The sequence below is a fragment of the Vidua macroura genome, unplaced genomic scaffold (assembly GCF_024509145.1).
Source record: "Vidua macroura isolate BioBank_ID:100142 unplaced genomic scaffold, ASM2450914v1 whyUn_scaffold_107, whole genome shotgun sequence".
NCBI classification, from domain to species: domain Eukaryota; kingdom Metazoa; phylum Chordata; class Aves; order Passeriformes; family Viduidae; genus Vidua; species Vidua macroura.
The window spans coordinates 144,507-162,750 of NW_026530542.1; the positions used below are offsets into that span (position 1 = coordinate 144,507).

Below are 18,244 nucleotides of genomic sequence, written 5' to 3' on the forward strand. Positions count from 1 at the left end.
GGCAGCCGGGCCAGAACCGGGGCGAACGGGCCCGGTTGGACCGGGGAAGGCCCGGGGGGAACGGAAATGCGGGGGGCTCAGGCCGGGCCCGGAACCCTCAGAATGGGCACTTCCGGCGCGGCAGCCAATCAGCGCTCGGAGCCGCACGTGATCGCCGCCCTGTGACGCGCCAAGATGGCGCTGTCCAGGGCCGCGGCCCGGGGCGGGCTCTGGCGCCTCGGCGCCGCCGCCCTGAGCCCCCCTCGGGGCCAGATGCAGCCGCAGCTCGCTCTGGGCGTGTCCAGGTGAGCGGGGACCCCCGCGGGGCCGGCCATACCCCGTGGCACCGGCCGGGACGCGCTCCCCTTAGGGAGACCCAAACACCGACGGCAGCCCCCGCTAAACACCGACCGCAATCGTGATTCCTCGCCAAATATCCCTCTCCTTTACCTCCCTCGCCCTCTCCGGCTCCCGCCGGTGCTGGCCGTGTCCCCCCCCCGCGCTGTTCCCCAGCCCCCGGCGCGCCCCCGTTATCGCACGCCCTCTCCGTTACCGCGCTGCCGTTCCGTGCCCGGTGCCTCCCGTTACCGCCCTCCCCAATCCCCCTCCCCTGCCCGAGCCTGGCACGGGAATCCCGAACCCATCCGGAGCCCCTGAATCCCCCGGACCCCGGTTCCCAGTTCCCCCAGTTCTCCCAGTTCCCCTCTCCGGCGGCGCCGGGAGCCTCGAACGGGCGGGAGCTGAGGCGGGGGCGGGGGCGCAGCTCCCCGGTGTGTTCCCAGCTCTGCCGCTCCCAGCTCCGTTCTCTCTCGTCCCGCGCCGCCTCCCGCGCCCTCGTGGCCGCCGCGGCCGCCGCAGCGCGGCGAGTGAGCGCCAGGTACGAGCGGTTCCTGGAGAGGAGCTTCCCCCGCTTCTACCTCCTGCACAGCACCTTCAAAAGTGGTCAGTGCCCGCGGAGGGGTCCCCAAAAAGCGGGGGCTGAAAGAGGGGTCCCGACAAGGGAAAAGAGGGCGGGGTGTCCCAAAAAGGGGGGGGGGCTGGTGGGGGAGTGCAAACATCGTGGTCCCAAAAGTGGGGTCCCAGCAGGAGGGAGAAAACCCCACTTTTAACGGGGTGTTCTGAAAAGGGGCGTCCCAAGAAAACGGGGTGCTGAGGGGGGAGTGCAAACGTCGGGGTCTCAAATGGTGGGGTCCAAAAAAGGGGGTCTGAAAGAGGGTGGGCTGTTCCAAAAAGGGATATCCCCCCAAAAAAAAAAAATGGGGTGCTGATGAGGATGTCCAAACATCTGGGTCCCAAAAGAGATCCTGAAAAGGGGTCCCAGGGGTGGGTTCAAAAAAATGGGTCTGAAAACCCCACTTTTTTGGGGTTTCCCAAAAGGGGTGTCCCACAAAAATGGGGTGCTGAGGGGGGAGTGCAAACACCTGGGTCCCAAATGGGGTCTCAAATGGGGGGTCCCAGCAGGAGGGACAAGAAAAGGGGGTCTGAAAACCCCGCTTTTTTTGGGGGTGTTCCAAAAAGGGGTGCTGATGGGAGGGCCCAAACATCTGGGTTCCAAATGGGGTCCCAAAAGGGGGGTCCCAGCAGGAGGGTCAAGAAAAGGGGGTCTGAAAACCCCACTTTTTTGGGGGTTTCCCAAAAGGGGTGTCCCAAGAAAAGGGGTGCTGATGGGGGAGTGCAAACACCTGGGTCCCAAATGGGGTCTCAAATGGGGGGTCCCAGCAGGAGGGTCAAGAAAAGGGGATCTGAAAACCCACTTTTTTTGGGGGTGTTCCAAAAAGGGGTGCTGATGGGGGAGTGCAAACATCTGGGTCCCAAATGGGGTCTCAAATGGGGGGTCCCAGCAGGAGGGTCAAGAAAAGGGGGTCTGAAAACCCCGCTTTTTTTGGGGTTTCCCAAAAGGGGTGTCCCAAGAAAAGGGGTGCTGATGGGGGAGTGCAAACACCTGGGTCCCAAATGAGGTCCCAAAGGGGGGGTCCCAGCAGGTGAGTCCAAGTAAATGGGTCTGAAAACCCCACTTTTTTGGGGGTGTCCCAAGAAAAGGGGTGCAGATGGGGGTGCCCAAACACCTGGGTCCCCAAAGAGGTCTCAGCTCTGGGAAGGAGGACGCGCTTTGCAATCCTGTGCCTGGGGGACGGGCTGCTGAGGGAGCCCTGTCCCTGCAGGAGTGCAGGCGCTGTTCCTGGAGGTGCAGGAGATCAGGAGGATCAGGGCCAGGATGTCCCAGCTGCAGCTGAGCCCTCAGCAGCTCCCGTACCGCGACATGGAGCGCCTGCGCCAGGTCAGCTGGGCTGGGCTGAGCCTGGCCTGAGCCCGGCCTGAGCCCGGCCTGAGCCTGGCCTGAATCCTGCCTGAGCCTGGCCTGAGCCTGGCCTGAATCCTGCCTGAGCCTGGCCTGAGCCCGGCCTGAATCCTGTCTGAGCCTGGCCTGAATCCTGTCTGAGCCTGGCCTGAATCCTGTCTGAGCCTGGCCTGAGCCTGGCCTGAGCCTGGCCTGAGCCTGGCCTGAATCCTGTCTGAGCCTGGCCTGAGCCTGGCCTGAATCCTGTCTGAGCCTGGCCTGAGCCTGGCCTGAGCCTGGCCTGAATCCTGTCTGAGCCTGGCCTGAATCCTGTCTGAGCCTGGCCTGAATCCTGTCTGAGCCTGGCCTGAGCCTGGCCTGAATCCTGTCTGAGCCTGGCCTGAGCCTGGCCTGAGCCTGGCCTGAATCCTGTCTGAGCCTGGCCTGAATCCTGTCTGAGCCTGGCCTGAGCCTGGCCTGAGCCTGGCCTGAGCCCTGCCTCCCTTCCCTTCTGCCTGAGCCCTGCCTGAGCCCTGCCTGAGCCCGGCCTGAGCCTGGCCTGAGCCTGGCCTGAATCCTGTCTGAGCCTGGCCTGAGCCCAGCCTGAGCCCTGTCTCACTTCCCCTCTGCCTGAGCCCTGCCTGAGCCCTTCCTGAGCCTGGCCTGAGCCCTGCCTCCCTTCCCTTCTGCCTGAGCCCTGTCTGAGCCTGGCCTGAGCCCAGCCTGAGCCCTGCCTCACTTCCCTTCTGCCTGAGCCCTGCCTCACTTCCCTTCTGCCTCATCTCTGCCTCTCCTCTGCCCCCCTTCTGCCTCTCCTCACCCCCAACTCAGCCCCAACTCTGCCCCAACTCTGCCTCCTTTCCCCTCCCCTCTGCCCCATCTCTGCCCCCCTTTGCCCACAGGGAACGGCTGCAGCTCCTCTGGGACGCCTTCCCTGCCCAAAACCCGGGAGTGGGAGCTGCAGCCAGCACGGGCAGGGGAATTTTTGGGGTTTTTTGGGGGTTTTTTGGGGTCTGGTGCTGACCCTGCTCCCCCTGCCCCCCCGGCAGTTCCGCAGGGACGTGCTCAAGATCATTCCCATCGGGATCATCGCCATCCCTCCCTTCGCCAACTTCCTGGTCCTGGTCCTGATGTGAGTACCCAGCCCTGGGCTCCCCGAGTCCCACATTCCCTGCAGGGGGGTTTCTGGAGGCAGGAGCCCCTCACTGTAAGAAGGATTATTATGGGAAATCCAGGGCTCCTGAGCAGCTGGCCGGTAGGATGGAGCAGAAGGTGTTTATTGTTTACACTCCACAGGCATTGGTGGATTCCACGAGCACAGCACGCACTTCTTGCTGGGTGCCCTTGTCTTGTTCCCTCCTTCTCTGCCTGCATTTCTCAGAGGGTGTGGTTGGTTACATCCAGCTGTTTCACAGCCCTCTGTCATCCAGTTCTTGTGGCCTTGGTATTCAGTTTCTCAGCCTCTTCTTTCTTAATTTAGCACAAATTAGGTCCCAATAGCCTTGATGAATTCCTGAGGCTTTGGTCACAAACTCAGGAGCGGGCTGGCCGGTGCCCACGGTGGCCTGAGCCTTGCAGGTGTGTGTCATAAGTGTCCATAAAAGCGATGGGTTTCTCAGTGATGACATTTCTAATGCACAGATTGATCAGCATTAGCTCTGTGCATCGTGGAGTCGATGCTCATCATTACCCAGCCAGGGACGCCCTGCAGCGACACCAAGCAGCCCCCCCTGCCCTGCCTGAACCCCCTCTCTCTGCTCCCAGGTATTTCTTCCCCCGGCAGCTGCTGATCAGGCACTTCTGGACGCCCAGGCAGCAGGTGGAGTTCCTGGGTGCCTACGACTGCCGCCGCAGGGCCTCGTACCCGGCCGTGCTGCGGGGGCTGGCGCGGGCGGCGCGCTCCCTGCCCGAGCCCCAGCCCCGGCAGCTCCTGCTGCAGCTCTGTGCCCAGGTCTGTGCCCACACCCCGTCACTGTGGGCTGCTTTAGAACAGGAGAAAATTTAGGGAAGTAAGGTAAAAGGGTTTTTTTTTTTTTTTTTTTTGTATCATTAATAATCTGTTGAGTTGTTGAGGAGCTGAAGACGTCTTTGTGAAAAATATGTGATAAAGATGAAAGAAATTTGGGGTTTTTTGGGGGGGTTAAGAGTGAGGTAATATGGGTGGTCTTTGTTATGGGGTTTGTTGTGGCGGGGGAGAATGGGTTTTTCTTTTGGTTTTTTTGCAGGTTTCTTCGGTTGGTTTTTGGATAAGAGAAGAATTGTTGTGGGGCTGGTCTCGTTCTGGGAAGTTTGTTTATTTTAGCAGTTATTAGGTAGAAAAGTAGGGGAGGCTGTGGAGCTCTGGATGGAGTAGGGAGTGCTGCAGGGCTGGCCCCCGTTAATTTTAAAATTAAAAAAAAATCCTAAATTTGCAAGTGAAAACCACCACACTTAAAGCATTTGCAGCATGGTGTGGCAAAAGCTGATAGGCCAAGAAATACTTATAGTGTATTGTAATTAAGAAGCTATTAAATTAAGAATTAGTGTGGTGACGTCAATTATAACATCTGTATTGTCTCACCCTTCACATGAGACTGAAAATAAAATTCTCAAAATTCCTCTCAGTTACCCCATCTCTGAGTCAGAAAAAAGCTTAACCCAACATGGGAGGTGTTGTCACCTGGATGCCTTGGGAAGGCTGACCTAGAACAGAGACTGGACAGAGCTAAAGAATAAATAGGGATTTATTAAAAGAATATCCTCAATGGATGCACCTTGGGCAGCACAAGAGCCCAGCCAGGGCTGCACCCCAGGTGAACCCAAGATGGTCACAGAATGGACCCAAAATGGTCACAAAATGAACCCAAAATGGACCCAAGATGGTCACAAAATGGACCCAAAATGGTCACAAAAATGGACGCCTGGTCACGGGGTCTCTCAATTTGAAAAGTTTTGGTTCATTTGCATATTGGGGTTAATTGTCCAATTACAGCTTTAGGTTATCCAGTCCCATCCTTGTTTTTCTCTCTTCAGTCCATGTTGTTTCTGCTCTTGGGCCTGAGATTTCGATCAGTTGTCCTTGGTTCCCAGCTGGAGAAGGAATTGTTTTGTCTCCCTACTCTGTGAACAGAGCTCACCATCCCATAATATGAAGCCCAGACCCACAGAGTAAAGCAGCACAGGATCTGAAGAATAGAAAAGCCAAAGCCTGAGGCAGCAGCCTGTGTGAGGTGTCACCTGTGCTCACCTGGGGCTCTTTCAGGTGCAGGGAGGTGCCCGGCCCCACCTGGCCCAGCTCCTGGCTGTGAGGAGTTCGTTCTCGGGGTCTCTGCTGGTGCTCAACAGGCTCCACGTGGATCATGTGGTGAGTTCAGCTCAGCCCAGGTGTGCTCACCTGCTCAGGTGTGCCCCAAAACCAGCCCAGGTGCGGAGGAGAAGCTGCAGAGGGGTCCTGGGCAGCAGGTGAGGGGGGCTCAGGTGAGCCCCCACCTGCAGTGCTGCCTCCAGCTGTGGGGGGCCCAGCATGGGAAGGATGTGGAGCTGCTGGGAACGAACCCAGAGGAGGATTTGGGGAAGGAATTCCTCCCTGTGCAGGTGGGAGGGCACTGGGAGGGATTTCCCCATCCCTGGAAGTGTTCCAGGCCAGGTTGGAGCCACGTGGGCAGGTGGAAGTGCCTGAATGGGCATTCAGGGTACAATGGGAGCATCAGAATAGGCTTCAGATGATCAGTCAACTTCCAGAACCTTCCATCTGACACTGTTTGGGATTTTTGAAGGACACGCTGCAAACAGCAGGTTTAAAAATCATGTTTCACCCTTTCTGCAGAGATTCTCTGCAGTGTGGTTAAGTAACCAAAAGCAGCAAAAACTGAGGGATACCAGAAACAGCTTCCTGGCAATTCTCTTGGTTTGAAAAGCCAGGTGTCTGCTGAGGAAGGCAGGAGCCTCCCTTGAAATGGAAAAAATATAAACCCCCTTCCCTCTGAATTGTTACAAATTTGAAATTAAGGAGCTCTCAGGCAGAGATATGGGAGCAGGAATAACAGTTCTTTATTAGGGAAGAAAATAAAGAGATAAAATAAACAATGCAGTGAACCAGAACAACACTGACAGAGTCAGAATACAACCTGACAGGCTGTTGGACAGGGTGCTGGCCACAGTCCAGTTGGAATTGTGGCTGCAGTCTTCCTGCAGTGGAGGAGGCAGCTGCTCCTCTGGGAAATCCAGCGCAGGAAAAGCTGTGCTGGTGTCCCAAAAGCCCAGATTGTATCCAGGTAGGAATGCTTGGCTCGTCCCCCTGGGCAGAGCATCTCCCAGTGGGATGTTCCAGTTCTCCTCAGTCAGGCAGTGACACTCAGTGGCCCCTTAGCAGCAGATGTGTCCCTGGAGGGAGGATTGGTTGTGGAGGAGATAAGGAGAGCTGCCCTGAACACAAAATAACTGCCACACTATGGCTGTGGCAGCACATTTCTCTTTCTCTCAGGATTTCTTTGTTATAATTATGCTATAATACATTAATTAATATACTATATAAAGGAAGATACTAAAACTACCTGCTACTCTCTCTAACTGCCATATCTAACTACTCACAACTTGTAAACCTGTTCTCCAGAGTCCAGCCACAGATGGGTTGGATTGGCCATGAGGCCCAAACAATCCTCACCAGAATCCAACCAAGCAATCACCCCAGGGAAACAATTCTCCAAGCACATTCCACATGAGAAGAGCAAGGAGCAGAAATAGAAATTGTTTTCTCTTTCTTTCTCTCTGCGCACCTCTATGAAAAATCCTGAGAGAGAGAGAAATGTGCTTGGCACAGGTGGCAAATAGAGTGCATCTTGCCTTTCAGTCTGGGACACTGCCCCACCTAACAGGTAACAGAATCCACACTTACCTTGCAGCCAGGACAGCAGTGTGTCCTTGCCCAGTTGTTTCAGTGGAGGCTGATGAGAGGATTGGGAAATGCAATCAATGCTCAAGTCTCTGCCCCCCTCCCTTTAAACCATGGATGTGACTCCAGCAAGCTCAGACTGGAACTTTTAGAAACTTTAGAAAGCCAGGCCTGTTTCAGGAGGGCTTGGACACCTCACAGGTGCCCTCCTTGTCCTGCACAGAGAGCCCTGAGCCAGGTGCTGTTCCTGACCCCGCACCTCCCGGCCTTCTTCCTGCGGCACCGCCTGCGCAGCCACGTCCTGGAGATCCGGCACCTGGACCGGGCCCTGCTGCACCTGGGCCTGGGGCAGCTCTCTGAGGAGGAGCTCCGAGCGGTGAGACCCCTCACGTGCCCGTGCCAGGCTGGTGGCACCTCGGCTGGCACCCGCGTGGCCTCGGGGCGCGAGGTTGCTCTTTTCCCGGGGAAGCGTTCTCCACGCTGGGGTCGCACCTGGGGTGGGGAACGGTTCCTCGCTCCTCTTCCCCTCCCGGAGGGGGTCCTGGCGTGGTGCTGGAGGTCTGTGTGTCCTTCCCTGACCGTGTCCGTGTCTCCCCAGGCCTGTTACCTGCGTGGGCTGAACTCCACTCAGCTGGGCCAGGCCGAGTGCCGGGCGTGGCTGGAGCAGTGGCTCAGGCTCTCCTGTGAGCTCCAAGGTACCTCTGCGAGGGGCAGCCACACCCGACAGCCTTCCCTGGGCACGGGCACTGTCCCTCCTGGGGAGTTCTGGGGTGGCTTTGTCCCCATCTAGGCTCACCCCCCACACCTGTGCAGAGCCTGTGCCCCGGTGTCCCTGCCCTGCAGAGCTCTGGTGGCACATTGCAGCCCCGAGGAAAGGAAAAAGGAGTGGGATGGAAATGTGGGATCAGGAGCCCAGGGCTCCCCCATTCCCCTCCCAGTGCTCCCCGTGCCCATCCCAGTGCTCCCCTGTGCCCATCCCAGTGCTCCCCGTGCCCATCCCAGTGCTCCCCTGTGCCCATCCCAGTGCTCCCCCCATGCCCATCCCAGTGCTCCCCGTGCCCATCCCAGTGCTCCTCATGTGCCCATCCCAGTGCTCCCCTGTGCCCATCCCAGTGCTCCCAATCTGCCAAGTTCCTATCTCAGTGCTGCCCAGTCCACCCAGAGCCCATCCCATACCCACCCAGCACCCCCAGTGCCCTCCCAGTGCCACTCCCATCCCACCCCCAGCTCTCCCAGTGACCCCCAGTGCTGCCCAGTCCACCCAGAACCCCCCTGTGCCCCCCACAGGGCTCCCAGTCCACCCAGAGCCCACCCAGTGCCCACCCCAGCACCCCCAGTGCCACTCCCATCCCAGCCCCAGCTCTCCCAGTGACCCCCAGTGCTGCCCACTCCACCCAGTGCCCACCCCAACACCCCCAGTGCCCCCCCAGTGCCACTCCCATCCCAGCCCCAGCTCTCCCAGTGCCCCCCAGTGCTGCCCAGTCCACCCAGAGCCCACCCAGTGCCCACCCCAACACCCCCAGTGCCACCCCACTGTCACTCCCATCCCAGCCCCAGCTCTTCCAGTGCTCCCCTGTGCCCCCCACAGGGCTCCCAGTGCACCCAGAGCCCACCCAGTGCCCACCCCAGCACCCCCAGTGCCACTCCCATCCCAGCCCCAGCTCTCCCAGTGCCCCCAGTGCCCGTCCCAGTCTCTCAGCGTGCTCCTGTGCTCCTGCAGCTTCCGAGGCCTCTCTGCTGGCACACAGCATGGTCCTGCTGTCCCTCAACTGCGGGCAGCCCCCGGAGTGACAGCCCTGAGCCGGGCACGGCGGGCAGCTGCGTGCCCTCCCCGCAGCCTGGGGCTGCCAGGGCTCCCTGAGCCTCTGCCCGGCCCCCCTTGGCAGCCTCGGCGTGCCCAGGAGAGGCCGTGGCTCCCTGCTTGCACTGATTAACTGCAGCTCGTTAATTGCGGGGGAGAGCGAGCGGCTCCTTGAGCTGGGATCTGCTGGATGTTCCCTGGGATCTCTGGGATGTTCCTGTGGGATCTCTGGGATGTTCCTGTGGGATCTTTGGGATGTCCTGTGGGATCTTTGGGATGTTCCTGGAAGATCTTCGGGATGTTCCCGTGGGATCTTTGGGATGTTCCTGTGGGATCTTTGTGATGTTCCTGTGGGATCTTTGGGATGTCCTGTGGGATCTGCTGGATGTTCCCGTGGGATCTTTGGGATGTTCCTGTGGGATCTTTGGGATATTCCTGTGGGATCTTTGGGATGTTCCATGGGGTCTCTGGGATGTCCTGTGGGATCTTTGAGATGTTCCTGGGCAATCTTTGGGATGTTCCCGTGGGATCTCTGGGATGTCCTGTGGGATCTTTGGGATGTCCTGTGGGATCTCTGGGATGTTCCCATGGGATCTGGTGGCCGTGACTCCCTGCTGGAGGGTTTTCCTCTGTTTCTTTTCTCTTCTGAGCAGTCTTAAGTGTCCCAGCCCGCCCTCAGGGGTTGGGCAGCGCCCTGGAATTCCCACCGAGCCTCCCGGATCCCTGTGGGATCTCCCGAGGGCCCCGTGGGGTTCTGGGGAGCAGTGGAGGGGGCTGAGAGGCTGGGAGGGGCCGAGGGGGGGGTCCCAGGACTGCACCCCCCAAATTCAGCCTCGCTGAAGCCCCTTTGACCTCTCCCCCCCCTGCATTTCCCACTGGGGGGATTTTGGGGGTTTAACTTTGCCCCCCCCCGGCCGAGGAATTCCTGCTGGCAAAGGGGATTTGCCCCACGCGTGGGTGGTTTGTTAAAGCCCAGAGGATTTGGTGGCTCCGGGGGTTTTGGGGGTGGCTCTGGTGCCCCCCCCGAGGGGACTCCTGCACAGTTTCCCTTTCGAAGCGTTTTTGGGGTATGAAGGGGTGGGGGCCACCCCCTTCCTGCTGGTTTTTGTGGATTTCAGAGCCCCCCCCTGGAGGATTTCACCGCTGGGGATGTTTAACCCCTTTTCAGCCACGACTCACATCTAATTTAACCGTTTGTTTTCTTTTTCCACCTAAATGTTCCCCTTAAATACAGCATTATTCAGGAAAAAGGAGCCCATTATTAACGTGCCCATTATTCCTGGGCACGGCTGGGGAAAAAAAAAAGAATTGTAACGTTGAAGAGAAGCTTTGTATTCACAAAATTTGTGAAAATAAAAACAAAAAATCCAGTGGGAGCCTGGAGGAATTTATGGGGACATTGGATTTTGGGGGGCAGGGGGACTCAAGCACCGGGATCACCCAGGATCTGGTGGATTAAGTCCAATAAAAATTATATTAAAATGCAAAGATACCCTTGAGTTGCTGCAGGAACATTGAGATCTGGTAAAAGTAAAATCAGTTCTGGTCTTTTGGGGCAGCACCATCCGGCCCAGTTTGCCCAGTGCCCCCCATCCCAGTGTCCCTGGCAGGTGCTGGGCACCCCCGAGGCAGAGGAGGGGGAAGTGCACAAAGGGTTAATGAGCTGAGCTAAGGAGCAGGAGGGGCGGCTGGGCTCGCTGGTGTTTTAAATCAGGAGAAATGATGATTTTCTTTCCTGAGCGCTCCGGGCTGGGCTCTCGGGGCAGGGCTGCTCCCAGAGCGCTGCACCAGAGCAAAGCCCCACCCGTGCCCCGGGTGGTGGCACATGCTGGAGATCAGGAGTGCTGGAGAAAACTCCTTCACCAGGTACACCACACTCCCCGTGCAGCTCTTCTCTACTTTATTTTTTAAGCTGTCTCTTAGAAATTGTTAATAACATGAAAAAATCAAAGTGGCCAAGTATCTGTGTGGTTCTTCAGTATCATTTCCCAAGCAAAAACCACAAAACAGAAAGCAGGAAAAGGAAACCTCGTCCATAAAACCACCGGCACCCACCCCCAAAGCCCCTCCAAAGTCCACCTAATCTCATCTAATTTTATCTCATCCATCATCTACCACCTATCATCTATAATCTAAAATCTATCACCCATCAATCGTCTAAAATCTATCATTTATCAATCAGCTATCGTTTACAATCTATCATCCATCGATCACCTACCATCTATCACCAATCATCCATCGATCACCTACCATCTATCACCGATCATCCATCGATCACCGATCAATTACCGACCGTCTCTAACGGAGTCGCTGCCCCAGACGGAGCCACGAGGGCCCCGAAGCTCCTCAGAGCATCCCCAGGGCTGGGGTGGGGCCGGGTCAGCCCCAGGGGTGGGGAAGGGGATGGGCAAGGCTCGGAGCAGCTCCCGAGCTCGTGTTGGATCCAGGGGCACGCCGGCGCTGGCTCGTGCCTCAGTTTCCCCCAGGGAATTGCTGTTCAGACAAGGGAGGAGCGGAAGCTGCCCTGGGCTGGATGGGCAGGGCTGGGCTGGGCAGATCTCCCCGGCCTCCAGGGCAGAGCCAAGGGTGCGGGAGGGAAACCAGAAGGTGAAACAGGAGTTCTTCTCTGCTTTGTTTTCTTTATTCTATCTCTTAAAAACTGCCAATAAAATGGGAAAAAAAAAATAAAATTAAGTGTCCAAGTATCTTCAGCATCATTCCCCAAGCAAAAAAATAGAACAGAAAGCAGCAAAAAGAAACCTCACCCATAAAACCATCTACGGCCACCCCTAAAGCCCTTCCTAAATCCATCGAATCGAATCGAATCTAATCGAATCTCTTATCTCCCATCTCTAAGAGTCTTAGGTGGGCCAGAGAGTCCCAGCCCAGGACATCCCCGCTGGGCAAAGAGGCCGGGATGTTTCCAGCCCCCTGCTCCGCGGGGATGCAGCTGGAGAGGTTCCCGCTCATCTCGTGCCACGCGGCCTCCAGGAAAGCCGTGGCCATCAGGGTCTCATCCAAGCCCGGCCTGGCGGGGCTGGGCTCGGGGAGGACTTGGGGCCAGCCCAGGTGCTGCCCCCGCGCCCTTGTGGGGTGCAGGGGGAAGGTTCCGGGCTGGGCGGGAGGTGGGAGCTGCCCGGGAGCAGAGAAGTCTCCCTGCTCGGCGGGGGCGTCGAGCAGAGCTTCCCACTCGGTGCTGCCCTTCAGCTCGGTCAGCTCGCCCGGCCCCTCCTGGCTCCCCGAGGCACAGCTGGGAAGCCAAGAGGGCTCGGCCGGGGCCGCGGGCCAGCGCTGCTCGCACTGCTGGCCCGCTCCGTTCTCCGCGGGGCTCCACTTGTGGCTGCTTTCGAACTCCTCAAACTCTCGCAGCAGCCGCTGCAGCTCCGCGCCCAGCTCGAGGCCGCCCCGGGAGCTGCCGGGCACGGCGCCGGGGCTGCGGGCGCGCCGTGCTCCCGCCCGGGCTCTCCTGGCGGCTGCCGGGACGGGCTCCGCGACGGCCCCGTGCCCTTGGAGGGTGCTGCTCTTGAGCCACTCGGCGTGCTGGGGGTGAAGCTTCCAGAAGGCGCCTCTGCCCGGCTCCCCCTTCTTGCGGGGCACCTTGACGAAGCACTTGTTGATGCACAGGTTGTGCCGGATGGAGCTCTGGACGCAAAAGAGAACAAAGCCCGGGGCTGAATCCTGCCGGCGGCACCCAGCACGGCCGCGGGACGCCGCAGCCGGCAGCGGGGCTGTGCCGAGCCCCGGGCGGGCACCGAGGGCTCCAAACCTCCCCCTACCTGCCAGCTGCGATGGGCACGGCGGTAGTAGCAGAAGTTGTCGCTGATCCACTTGCAGATTGCTGCCAGGGTGAGTTTGGGCTGCTCGCTGGCTTCCAGGGCCATGCAGATCAGGGTGGCGTAGGAGTAGGGCGGCTTGACGTGCGCGTTGCTCCCGTAGTCGGTGTCCCCCGGGAGCGCGGGGGGCCGGGGCAGGGCCCGGGCCGGGGTCGCGGCCGCCGCCGAGGAGGACGCGGGCGAGCGCGGGATGTCGATGTAGTGGCAGAGCTCCTCGGCGGTCAGGGGAAGGCCTGGGCACTGGAAGTCCACCAGGCTCACCAGATTCTCCCAGATGCTGCAGCGATCCTCGGGGTCCTGGGAGATCGGGGCCAAGCCGATGTGGGCGCCCGTGAGGTCGGCCAGCCACAGCAGGTCGGGCTCGCCACCGCGCCGCTCCTCCTCGCTGGAGCTCGGTGGTCCCTGAGCTCTGGGCACGGGGCTGGAGAACACCATGCCTCCCTCGGCGCTGGGCGTGTTCACCTGAAGGGGAGGCAGTGACGGGGCGGATGCTGCAGGAAGAAGGGGCAGAGGGTTGAGGTTCTGCGAGGTTCTTCTGGCACCTGGACAGGTGTTCCTGGAACACCTGGAACCTGGCTGTTCCCAGCGCCGCTGGGTGACACCAGTCCCTGGGCACTGGGCACGGAGCCGCACGCCTGCCCCGGGGGGTTTTACAGCCCTGAGCCTCGGGGAAATTCCCTCTAAGCCCCCTAAACCCTCCGGGCTGGCACTGCCCAGTGAGGTTTTGGCCACAGAAAGAAGGAAAGAAATCAACATCCCCTCCTGCCCTTAAACAACACAAACCCCTCCTGCCCTTAAACAACACAAACCCAGTCCTGCCATCCCACCAAGCGAGGTCGTTCCTCACTCCTGCCGCGGGTAGCAGGAGGGTCCAACACCTCAACACATCTCAGGGTCCAACACCTCGACCCTAAAGACCCTAAAACACTCATCCATCCCCTCCCGCCCCATCCTATCCCGTCTCCACCACCACCTTCCTTCGGTGTGATGCCATTTGTTTGCCATCTCTCCCTTCCCCTGGTCCCCAGAACCAACCCGGAGCAGGGAGCGCCCCCAGGCACAGCGTCCCTCCGGCAGCTCCGGCCGGCGGGGATGTGGCGCTGCCCCCGGCGCCGGGCTGCAAAGCCGGGATGCGGCGTGGCTTTTGGGCCAGGAGAGAGATGGAGAGAGGGAGAGGGAGCGGCCGGAGAGCAGCGGCGGCCGCTGGCCCGGCTGCGGCGGCGGGAGCGCTGCGGAACCCCCGGCGCGCGGGCGACGCGGCCGTTTGGGGCGGGGGGCTCGCGGGTGGCTCCCAGGAACGGGCATTTACTCGCCCGGCCGCCAAACGGGCTCCTTGGCCCCTTGTCGGGCTCAGCGCAGCGGCGGCACCCGGCCCCGGCAGCGAGGGAGCCGCGGCATCCCCCGAGCGCTCCCTCCTCGCCCGCTCGCCCGCAGCCTCCTCGCCGCAGCCCCGGCAGAGACGAGCGAGGCGCGTTCGCTTCCCCTGCAAATCCACAGCGGCATCGTGTGGTTGTTGTGCCGGGCGCGGACCGTGCCCGGCTGGATCCCAGCGCTTCCCTGGCCCGGCTCGTGTGCGAGCAGCGGCTGCAGCGGCTGCTCCGTGGATCCCGGCTCCCGCACGCTGAACGGATGAGACCGAGCCCGAGGCTGGCAAGGGAGAGGAATCGTCTCCTTGTGGGCTGTGCAGTTCATGGGCTGCGAAAGGAAAGGGAATTCCAGCAGGGCCTCTTTCCCCAGGAACCCTTTTCGGTGGCAGCCTCTCAGGAACGCTCTTTGCTCTGTGGCTGCGCTCCGGGAGGCTGCGGGGGGCTGAGATCAGCCAGGACTGAGCGCACGGAGCTGTGCCTGCTGCACTTTCTGAGCTGCAGGGACACAGGGACACTCAGAAATCTCCCATGGGATGATGGAATTTTATCAGTCATGCAGGGACACTCATGAACAGGAGATAATGAATAATTAATGGCCCATGAGCAGAAGAGATCTCCTGGAGAGGAGGGAGGATTGGTTGTGGAAGAGATAAAGAAAAACTGCCCAATGAACAGGAGAAAACTGCCCAATGAACAGAAGAAAATTGCCCAATGAACAGAAGAAAATTGCCCAATGAACAGAAGATATCTGCCCCGGCTCTAACAGGTGGCAGTAGAACAGACACTTATCTTCCAACCCAGGACAGGTCTAACTGGCCTTGGCCCCCCAGGGGTGCCTCTGCTGTGCCCCCACGACCACCCCACCGGGGCTTTGGGCTTTCCTTCCTGTGGAAAGGAGGAATCCTTTGCTGCCTGGGGCCAAACGTGGGATCCTGGCTCCAAAATTGTGAATGCCCAAGGATTGCTGCCAGAAAGCTGCCAGGACCAAGAGGTCTGGCTGGCCTTGGCCTCCCGGTGGTCAGGGTTGGGCTTAGGGTCGGTGTTATGATTGGGGTTAGGGTTCAGTGTTTGGTTAGGGTCATGGTTAGGGATTGGGTTTGCTCTTGCTCTGTGCTTTTGTTTTAGCTTTAGTGTTACTGCTTTGGGTCTGGATTCGGATTCACGTTTAGGGATTTTGTTAGGATTATTGGTAGCATTGTCTTTAGGGTTAGATTTTGGGGGCAGCTTTGGGTTTTTTTTTTTTTGATTAGGTTTTTTTTTTTAGCTTTATAGTTGTGTTTTGGGGATTGGTTTCTGCTTATAGGTTAGGTTAAGGTTAGAGTTTTAGGATTAGGTTATTATTTTTTGGGGATCTGGGTCCTGTTTTCCTGGCAGCTTTTTCTTGGAGCAATCCTTTGATGTATTCAGCTTCGGAGCTGACATTTAAATTTCCTGCCATGAGCTCCTGTAAGAGAATTACTGATCTTTCCCACATAATGAAAGCACTTAACCCCAGCGTTTCGGGTGCAGATTAGGGGCTGCCTATTGTATGTAACAACAGCAAGACCTTTCTGTGCTGCCCCCAGCCCTGGCACCCACCTGGGCACCCATTTCAGCACCCAGCCCTGTCTTTACATAACTGTCTCAGAGCCTCCTGACTTTTCCAGGCAGCAGATTACGGCACATGGCTCCCAGGGTGACTCCTTAAGCCCTAAATCTGCTCCCCGTCCTTCCCCGAGGTGAGGCAGAGCAGGAGGGTGGCAGGAGGTGTCACAGCAGGGTGACGCCGTGCTGACCATGCCCTGTCTGGGAGCTGCACGTTCAGCATCAGGATTGTGACGTTCAGCATTGGGATCCTCATGGTCAGCACCAGCATCTTTATATTCAGCTCCAGGATTCCCAGCTCGTGCTTCCCAGCGCGGAGGGAACAGCTGGGATCCTTCCTCTGATCCATATTTTCATGTTCAAGGGTGCAGCGAAGTGCCCTCTGCTGCAAACGGGGAGCATGGCCTCCCACGATTTGCCTTGGCACCAAATTCCTGCCTTTTTGGGCAAGAAAATAGCTGATCCAGGGTCTGGGAATGCCCTTTTGCAGATCTCCCAGTCCAGATGGCCCTTGAACTTCAGGAAACGCATAAAAACCTCAACAACATGCAAACAACAACAACAAAAAACCCTTTAAAGCTGCAGAGAAGAGAACAGTTGGGCTTTGCGTGTAATTTGGGAAACAATTCTGGGCTGAGGCTGCCCTGAGAGCTTTGGAATTCACTCCTAGTGGAGCAGGAGGGATGGAAACTCCAAGGCACCTCTGAGGGGAAATCACAGAGTTTACTGAATGCACGTGTACATTTCAGATGTCCAAGCCTGGAGCAGCAGCTTTATCTGCTCAGCCAATTCACCTGGCTAGAAAGTCAGGTGGAAGGAGTTTCCAGGGTTTCAGCTGAGCCCGTGGGACTGCCCAGGCAGCACTGTCACACCAAAGTGAGACAGGTATAAAAATACAGCCCAGGGCTCCCAGCAGCTCCTCGGCTCAAGACACTAAATCCTGTCCTGATCCTGCTCAGGCTGGATGCAGCCATTTTAAGCAACAGTTTAATTTAAGATCTCTTGGGTAGCTGAGCCCACATCAACGTGCAGGTTGTCACAGCTTTGGTGCCAAAAGGCCACCTCAGGCACAGAGCACAAACCTCTTTTTCCCTGCAGAGGGTACAGAGGGACAATCCATGGCTGCTTGGTGAGTTCTCCCTCCTGGTTGTGGCCGGGATGCTGCCCAGCTGAAGAGGGACCCACGGGGAAGATCTGAGCAGCCCCAGGGAAGATCCAGGTGAGAGGAACACCCTCCGTGCCCAGAGCCTGCTTGGCAACACCTAAGGGGTGGGGAAGTTTAGTGGAATTTCGAATTTCCCTCCTTTCACGGCACCCATTAATTAATTAATTGCTGGCTTCTGCTTAGAAGCGAGAGGGTTTGATCCCTGCTGCCAGGCTGAGCCAGGGTGTCGCTGCCCACAGCTCCTGTGCCAGGGTTCTGTGTGCTGGGGGAGCCAGGAGCTGCTGCTCCCCTGGGAAAAGCCTTCTCATCTCCGGGGATGTGCCTGGGCTAATGGGGAGGGGGCTGGGAAGGGCTCAGCCCCTGTGGGGCACGGAGGGGAGGACGTGTCCTCCCTGCTGGTGCTCTGCACAGCTGCCCCTGCCCCTGCACAGCCCTGTGAACTGAGGTGAAAAACCAAAGCATGACAATTCTGATCGATTTGTGAGGCACGGTATGCGTTTTTTATTACAGCGCCGGGCGCACGCGCTAGGATTTCTTTTCAATGGGCGTCAGCGCCCCTGAAAACTCTTGATTTTTTTTATTACTCTAATTTATACATTCATAGAATTTCACAATAGGTCCATGCATATTCATTCTGCTGATCTCGAGTTGCACTTTCAGCTAGTTACACTTGTACTCAGGTTTTGTCAGAAAGTGCAGAGAGAACTCCTGGGTCACTCTGCGCTGTTTCAAGCTCAGAGGAGTCTTTCTTATCTTTTTTTTTTTTCTCTTTAGCTTGGAAATTCGCATTCTTTCTCCTTAGCTGGGGCAGTTTTGCTAGTGCTGCAGTTACCAGACTAAGCAGCATATTTTATTTATGTTAGCAAGCTCAAAACGGCGCATTTCACCTAAATCTAAATAGATTTCTTACCCTGTTAAATTTTTACTCTGTCTCACCTGGAGCCATTCCCAGCCCCACCGCAGCCCTGGCTTCACTGCCCAGCTGTGCCACACTCACCCACCGTCCGTGAGAGAGGGGGGAAATGTGGGGAATGGATTTGTAGAGAATCCTCAAAGCCTGGCAGACGGCTCACACAGCTGTATGCAAACTTTGAAATAAGAAATGCTGACTCAGGAATGCCCTGGAACAGGACAGACATTGCTGAGAGAGAAATGGAACCAGAAACGAGGTTCAAAGGGTGGCCTTGCAAATAAGATTGGATACTTTGGAGAGCTAGAACTGTGAGAGATGCATTGTAGGACCCACAAGGGGTAATTTTAGATGATTGGCTTTATGGCATTTACAGCTTGGTGTGGCTAAAGCTGATAGGCCAAGAAATGCTTACAGTGTATTGTAATTAGGAAATAATTAGCCTCTGATTGTGATG

At 57.8% G+C, this 18,244-nt stretch overlaps 2 protein-coding genes across 2 annotated transcripts; one reads left to right on the plus strand and one right to left on the minus strand.

Annotated features, from left to right (window-relative positions):
* The first annotated feature begins 96 nt into the window (after positions 1-96).
* On the plus strand, positions 97-10,636 carry LETMD1 (LETM1 domain containing 1). Its single transcript, XM_054004599.1, has 9 exons — positions 97-284; positions 743-921; positions 2,142-2,257; positions 3,307-3,389; positions 4,022-4,208; positions 5,499-5,600; positions 7,351-7,503; positions 7,726-7,822; positions 8,848-10,636. The coding sequence occupies exons 1-9, from the start codon at positions 175-177 to the stop codon at positions 8,916-8,918; spliced, it is 1,098 nt and encodes a 365-aa protein (XP_053860574.1). The 5' UTR covers positions 97-174; the 3' UTR covers positions 8,919-10,636.
* An 892-nt stretch (positions 10,637-11,528) lies between these two features.
* Positions 11,529-13,974, minus strand: LOC128822799 (forkhead box protein J1-like). The gene is made up of 3 exons (XM_054004598.1): positions 13,797-13,974; positions 12,705-13,252; positions 11,529-12,570 (listed from the first exon to the last, which is right to left on the minus strand). Exons 2-3 carry the CDS (start codon positions 13,194-13,196, stop codon positions 11,755-11,757), a joined length of 1,308 nt encoding a protein of 435 aa, XP_053860573.1. The 5' UTR covers positions 13,197-13,252; positions 13,797-13,974; the 3' UTR covers positions 11,529-11,754.
* Between the last annotated feature and the right edge of the window lie 4,270 nt (positions 13,975-18,244).